The sequence below is a fragment of the Salvia splendens genome, chromosome 7 (genome assembly GCF_004379255.2).
Source record: "Salvia splendens isolate huo1 chromosome 7, SspV2, whole genome shotgun sequence".
Taxonomy (NCBI): Eukaryota; Viridiplantae; Streptophyta; class Magnoliopsida; order Lamiales; family Lamiaceae; genus Salvia; species Salvia splendens.
This window is the reverse complement of record NC_056038.1, coordinates 11,537,305-11,544,898: the sequence shown is the minus strand read 5'-3', so window position 1 is coordinate 11,544,898 and position 7,594 is coordinate 11,537,305. Positions and strand designations below refer to the sequence as shown.

The 7,594-nt window shown below is 35.7% G+C and overlaps 1 protein-coding gene and 1 pseudogene across 1 annotated transcript; one reads left to right on the top strand and one right to left on the bottom strand.

Annotated features, from left to right (window-relative positions):
- The first annotated feature begins 2,308 nt into the window (after positions 1 to 2,308).
- On the top strand, positions 2,309 to 4,980 carry LOC121811310 (malate dehydrogenase). Its single transcript, XM_042212146.1, has 7 exons — positions 2,309 to 2,464; positions 3,140 to 3,298; positions 3,430 to 3,605; positions 3,812 to 4,089; positions 4,185 to 4,320; positions 4,398 to 4,509; positions 4,657 to 4,980. The coding sequence occupies exons 1-7, from the start codon at positions 2,422 to 2,424 to the stop codon at positions 4,749 to 4,751; spliced, it is 999 nt and encodes a 332-aa protein (XP_042068080.1). The 5' UTR covers positions 2,309 to 2,421; the 3' UTR covers positions 4,752 to 4,980.
- Positions 4,981 to 5,593: 613 nt separating this feature from the next.
- On the bottom strand, positions 5,594 to 6,586 carry LOC121810393 (annotated as a pseudogene).
- Positions 6,587 to 7,594: the final 1,008 nt, after the last annotated feature.

Genomic DNA, 7,594 nt, shown 5'->3' with positions numbered 1-7,594 from the left:
GGTAAAAAGTTAAATAAGACAAATTATGTGGGACAGACCGAAATGGAAAAATGAGACAAATTATCTGGGACGAAGGGAGTAGTATTTTTTATTTTAATTTTTTACTTTTAAAATTTCTAAAGAAAGAGAGAGAAAGAGAATTTAACATAAAATGATTGAAAATGTGAAGTGAAAAAATATCATTTCTGGTACCCAAACTATATGAAAATATCATAATATCAATACTAGAGAGAGATAGAAAATAGCATACTCCCTCCGTCCGCCATTAGGAGTCCCATTTGAGTTCGATACGGGTTTTAAGAAATATTCGTTCCGTCCCACAATAAGTGTCACTCTTTTCTATTTTGGCCCATCCAATGATAATTGTCACATTTTATTTTACCAATGGTAAGTAGGTCGAACATTTCACTAATTCACTTCACTCACATTTTATTATAAAGTCAATATAAAAAAGTGGTTCTCACATTCCACTAACTTTTCCAACCAACTTTTCTTTATAATTCTTAAAACCCGTGCCCACAATAAGAGTGACAATTATTGTGGGACGGAGGGAGTATAAAGGAAAGTAGATGAGAAAAGATAGTAGGATGAGCTAGTGGAAAGTGAGGTTTATCTACCATTTATAGTAAAAGCAAACCGAGACTCCTAATGGTAGATGGACTAAAATTGTTAACCGTAACTCCTAATGGCGGACGGAGGAAGTACCCAGTATCTAGGTACTCCAACTTTATGAAAGTCCAAAAATGCCCTTTAAGTCTTGATGGCATCTTGGATGAAAAAATACACCAGATAGTGAAAAAGTACTATGAGTAAGATTAACTTCTAAATCCAAAGACTATCCAAGATATTTTTAAAGTTCATGCATTATTTTTGTTCTACCTTGAAAATTCAAACACTAATTATATAGTTCACTTTTTTTTTTTATTATTTTGACGAATGAATCTCTGAAGTTCAATTTAAATTTTGAATATACATTTAAAAGGTTTTAATTACACCGGTTACGGGTACTAAGTGCGAGGAAAACGACGTGTCGTCATGAACTATTAACTTTAATATGGAAATTAAGAGACATATGGGGTACGAGATTACGTAAATTCACACAAATAAGGTTCTTTTCTTGTCCCGCTTTCCCAATTTAGAAATGATATCAAACACTCGAGAATGCAATCACATTGCTTCCCTCTTCCCATAATTACAAATGTGGTAGTACTATCACATAAATAGGTGGTCAAGCGAATAAAAGTAAAAGAAACTTAAATTTCAGGTTGAGATTACAAGAACTTTCTTTTAGTTACAATAAATAATAGTAATAATCTAATTTAAAAGAACCTTAATAACAAATAATTATAGTACTATCTTTATATTTGAAAAATAGAGAATTTAGAAGACATTTTGAATTTTAATATGAAATTTGTACAATAAATAATACTTCCTCCGTTTCTTCATAATGGAGGCGAAACTTTTCGGCACAAAGTTTTAGAAAGAAATGTTGGGTGTGTTAAATAAATAGATAAAAAAGTAAGAGAGATGAAAATGTAGAGAGAATAAAGTATAAAATGAATAAAGTAGAGAGAATAAGTAAAGAGAGTAAAGTAATAAAGAGAAAAAAGTTAGCATATATGGAAATGACTCAACTATGAAGGAATTTCCCGAAATGGAAAAACGACCAAACTATAAAGAAACGGAAGGAGTAGTATTAAAATAGTACTATTAAAATAGTACTATTAGTTTTAAATATTTCAAAAGATAACAATAACAAATGTTTACATTTTAAATATTCCAAATGTCACAAATAACAAAGTGACCTTTTACTATCCTTTTGACAAGATTGTACATTCAAGATTAAATTAAATATATAGTGTGTTTGGCTAATGAGATTGAATCTTGTAACTTAATCTTAGATAGATAATTATATGATAATTATATTACATGAATTATTATAAATTAAATATATAGTGTGTTTGGCTAATGAGATTGAATCTTGTAACTTAATTTTAGATAGATAATTATATGATAATTATATTACATGAATTATTATATAGTTATAATTAGTTATGACAACCGAATAATACCTAAGAGTATTACTATCTTTTATGGTTTCTGATCCACTTTACTGAAATATCAATTTGTATTTAATGATAATTACTATCAACTCATTTTCATCAGAATAAATTTTTAATACTACCAGTAGTACTTTATTTTCAGTGGACAGAAAAAAAGAAAATTAAAATTTCCAATCTTGACATACATCCACAACATGGCAACGACGTCGTATTGACTTCTTCCCTTGGCTCTGTCCAAATTTTCTGCTGATAAGTATCCTCACACTCTTTCACTCTTTCTTCATCTCTCCTTCTCCGCTCTCTCGAAACACTCAAAAAGCTATCTTCGTTTCCATCGATTCTTCAGATCATAGATCTAATGGCCAAGGATCCAGTTCGTGTTCTCGTTACCGGCGCTGCTGGTATGAACTTTTTTGATGTTTAATTTTGGACTGCTCCGATTTATTCGTTTTCACTTTATTTTGTGGAAGATTTTATTCGTATACATCTGAATCGGCGTTTTCAGTCGATTTATTCGTCAGATTGTTAGTACATAATTTCGATTTGAAGCTTTTTAAGTCGATTTTCCTGAGATCAGTGATCTGCTTGTATATGATAACTTGATGTTTATTATTTCTCATGAGTTAAGTGGACGTCCAGATGGACTTTTGCTTCCGTTATTAGTTTAAACGTGATCTATAGATAGGATTTGGCTTGCAGTGTTTTCAGATTTGGTTGTATATTTTATTTTGGTTGGAGCTACAAGATAAATTTTTTGCTGATGTGATTTGAGGCAACACTGAAAATAGGAAGTGATCCCTAACATTTTTACAAGATTCTTATATTGTGTTGCTTTAGTCTACCTGAAATGATTTATCAATTTCGATAGTGGGAACGCAGTAAAATGAATTAATATGAAACGGATCTAGGAAGCAGGCGGCCTGTGAATCCATAATACTTGCTTCATCATCGAAAATTCGACCTTGTTAGCATTCATAGATTGTTCATCTTGATAGTAATATATACCAAGTTATGCACTAAGTTGATGATATAGTTTAAAATGGTCAAATATGAACACTATTTCTTTTGGCTTTCAGGGCAAATCGGATATGCTCTTGTTCCTATGATTGCGAGGGGGGTTATGTTGGGCGCAGACCAGCCTGTGATCCTCCACATGTTGGATATTCCACCAGCTGCTGAGGCACTTAATGGTGTTAAGATGGAATTGGTGGATGCAGCATTTCCACTTCTTAAAGGTTGATTCTCTTGATAGATCTGTACACTTTGCTATGTATCATTATATTTATATATCAGTTTGAGTACTTAAATGCTTCATTGTTTCAGTTGAAAGTTGGGCATTCTTGATTCATATATATTTTGTTATCAGGTGTTGTTGCCACCACTGATGCTGTCGAAGCTTGCACTGGTGTCAATATTGCTGTGATGGTTGGTGGATTCCCAAGGAAAGAGGGTATGGAGAGGAAAGATGTGATGTCCAAGAATGTCTCCATCTACAAATCCCAAGCTTCTGCTCTTGAGAAGCATGCTGCTGCTAACTGCAAGGTGATTACTCATCAGTTTTTAACGTCAAAATGACATGATTCATGACAGAAAAAATCTGCAAAGCAAAAAACAATGATGACTATTGAGAAATGTATAAAAAAATAATATGGAAATAACATTTACATTTTTGAAGGGAAATGTGTTTGCTTGGAAAAAAGGTTGTAGATGTTTGCAGTTATAACTTATAATCCTGGTCTTTGCTCCAGGTTTTGGTTGTTGCTAACCCTGCCAATACCAATGCGTTGATCCTGAAAGAATTTGCTCCATCTATTCCCGAGAAGAACATTACCTGTTTGACTAGATTGGACCATAACAGGGCTCTTGGGCAGATTTCAGAGAGATTGAATGTTCAAGTATCCGATGTTAAAAATGTCATTATTTGGGGTAACCACTCTTCAACACAGTACCCTGATGTCACTCATGCTACTGTAAGCACTCCGGCTGGAGAAAAGCCTGTCCGTGAGCTCATTGCAGATGACCAATGGTACTGAGATCTTTTCTACATTGAATTTTTATTTTTGGTACTTTATGTAAGACTTCTTTATTGAAAACCTACTTTGCTTTCCATCTCTTTCTTAGGTTGAACACAGAATTCATTGCCACTGTCCAGCAGCGTGGAGCTGCTATTATCAAGGCAAGGAAGCTCTCCAGTGCACTTTCTGCGGCTAGTTCTGCTTGTGACCATATCCGCGACTGGGTTCTTGGAACTCCAGAGGTTTGCATTGCTTTATACTACTATCATTAATCACAAAATTTATTGTACTTATCATCATCTCATGTTTTTTCTACCAGGGAACTTGGGTATCAATGGGAGTATACTCTGATGGTTCATACAATGTTCCTTCTGGACTCATTTACTCCTTCCCAGTTACTTGCAAGAATGGAGAATGGTGCATTGTTCAGGGTGAGAATATGAGTGACCATCATATCTCAGTCTAGTTAATATGTTCGAAAACTTCACATACAAACTAGGAGTAGTTTTTGTTAAATTTTTCAGCAGAATAGATTCTAAGGAATTTTATCTTGTCTTGAAATATTTGTACATTTTCAGGACTATCCATCGATGAATTCTCAAGGAACAAGTTGGATTTAACTGCTAAAGAGCTCAGTGAGGAGAAAGATCTAGCGTATTCATGTCTGTCTTAGTTTTTTTCCCCCGATATTACTCGATGGCTCAGTTGTTTCCTTAGTATTCGTTGCAGTTTTAAATAACGCCATTGTCTAGTCATCAATGGTGAAACAACTTCATGGCAGTTGTTCAAGTACTTTTGTTTTGAGGGAGTTTTCATATTTATTGAGACTTCATTGGACATATCATAAGTTTGCGGTTCTAGAAGATTTGTCTATTATTAATGCAAATTAGTTTTTTAAGGTATTTTACTAATGCCACATAGGAAAACATAAGAGTATGGTTTCTATAACTTTCTAACTAGTCATTGAAAGCTTTGACTAGAAGTGGTGTGTATGATTAAGATTTCTAAAACAGGAGTATCTATTACTATCATGGATTCATGGTTTGTCCCTTGATCAGGACCACGATCATGTTTCACGGTTGTGGTGGCCATCATGGTCACCATCGTGGCTCATGTATAGCCGTGGCTAATGGCTAATGACGTGACCTAAAATTTCTATAAATAATCTTACTTCTCATTTCCCTCTCAACTTTAAATTGCCACTTCTATATAAAAACTCTTACCCCTCATTTCTCTTACATCGCCAATTCTAACCACCTTTGCTTCCTCTATGTCGTTTGTATTTTATATACTCAGAAAAATTAACAGTATACTGTATACAAACTTGATACGGAAATTAAAAATTTATATTTTTCTTCAAACATAAACACCAATCTCATAATTAAATGAGAGCCAAATTACAAAATCTTCCAAACTAAACCAATAGAAGAAAAGAATACAAATGTAATAGTAAATGTGAATCAAAAGCAAATAGCATATAAAACATACTTGCGCATTCAATGAATATGATACAAATCAGCTTTCTTCCATATTTTCTTGTGATGCTTCTTCCAGCGATTTACCCTTGGCCTCAGGCACCGCCAACGTGCAAATCATTCCAAGAAAATTAATCACTCCAAGAACAATCAAAGCATTCTTCACCCCAATGCCCGGCGGGAATCCGGCATCCGTCTTGGTTTTGTCTTTATTCTGTACAGCGTAGAGAAACCCGTAAGCTCCGACGATGGCTCCCGCCTTTCCAGCCGCAGCTGATATCCCGTGGCACGTCGACCTCAGCCTCGCCAGAAATATCTCCGCCGGCACCACAAACGTCGTGGCGTTGGGCTCGAAATTAGCGAAGAAGAACGTCAGCGCGTACATTATCACGAACCCCATCCTGTTGTGTCTCTTCGTCCAGTGATCGTAAGGGATGGCGATGGCGAACATGAACACCGTCATGAAGAAGAACCCGAGCATCTGGATGGCGAACCGCCCGATGATGTCGATGAACGCCACCGTGAACCAGTACCCGGGAACCGTGCTGCAGAGCGCGATCAGTGTTTGAGCTTGTACACCTCCCCGATGGCGTTCATGGTCTTCGCCGGCGGGATCCACCCTATTGCCGAGAAGACGTCTTTCTGGAATAGGTTCTGGCTGTAGAAGGCGATGTTGAGAAGGAACCACGTGGAGGTGGTCCCGAAGAGATGGAGCCCGTGCCGCTTTAAAAACTCCTTTGATAGAAGGCCGAAGTTGTTTCCTTGAGAGATCTTTTCGATTTTCTCATCTTCATCCGCCAGTAGAAGGTGAGGGCGGCGGGGATGGCGCCGAACATGAGGCGGCGGCGTTCTGCTCGTAGGAAGGGGAGTGGAAGGCGTGGTCGAAGGCGGCGGAGACTATCAATGAGAAGGCGGCGTGGTCGTAGGCGTCTGTGAAGAAGCCCATTCCGGCAACCACAATGGCTGTGAAATGGTAGAGTTGTGTTTTGGCAACGTCAAGTGCATTAAGCACTTCTAATTGCTGCCTACCCATTGTTTTACTACTTCCTCTTCCACTACCACTGTAACAACGAATTCATGATCAGTAATGTTGAACTCGTATTTAGATTCAAGTATATGATCGTTATAACATGTTGAAGAAAATAGTTGGTACAATAATTATTGAATAAATTAAACAAGGTGATTAATAGAATATAAACGCAATTATTAACATGTGGAAATTTTAAAAAATAACCAAAATTTATGATGTAAAAAAAAGCGTACTAAGTTGAAGACAAATTATCTTAATCTTTTGCTTTTTAGGACACTTCTACTTGTGTCCGTAATTTTAGTTGGGATACCAACAATAAGAACACTTTTTGCAGCGTTGGTGGTATATTCAACACACAAATTAGTATCCTTAATAGCATTAAAAATTGTTCTTATCCAAACTTTTTGCCGTAGTGGCAGCTATCATATAATTGTCCAAGAGAAATACTACTAATCTGAAACCTACATCTAATGCTAATGTAATCACATAAATCATCTAATCATATGTTGCTAATGTCAAAATGATGAAAATGCAGCTTTCTAATTAAGGAAATGATTACTGAATTGATGGATTGAGTTGTATCTGAAAGTAGACGGCCGATGGAGGAGAGAATACGAGTAGAAGGGATTGGATAGTGGTATTGAAGATTAGTGGCAATTATATAGAAGAGTGAGTTGAGCTGCATACATGATGAGTTGATATAATTAGCAATATTAATATAATTAATGAAGAATAATCTCCGGCATGTAATGGTATATACCCTAACCAGGTCAACTCTATGATTGCCTGTCATAGATATTTTACTTCAACGTTCAAACATGTATGTATCATACCAAATTAATTTCACATTAATTAGTTTAATCATACTTAATCATGTTTGCATATTTGTAAACAGTCTGCTTGCAGCTGCAGATAGTGACATGCATGGAAAACTAGCTGGCTGATCATAACCAACTTTATTTACTCCCTTCGTTCCATAAAAACATGTGAACTTTCCATTTTCGTTAGCCC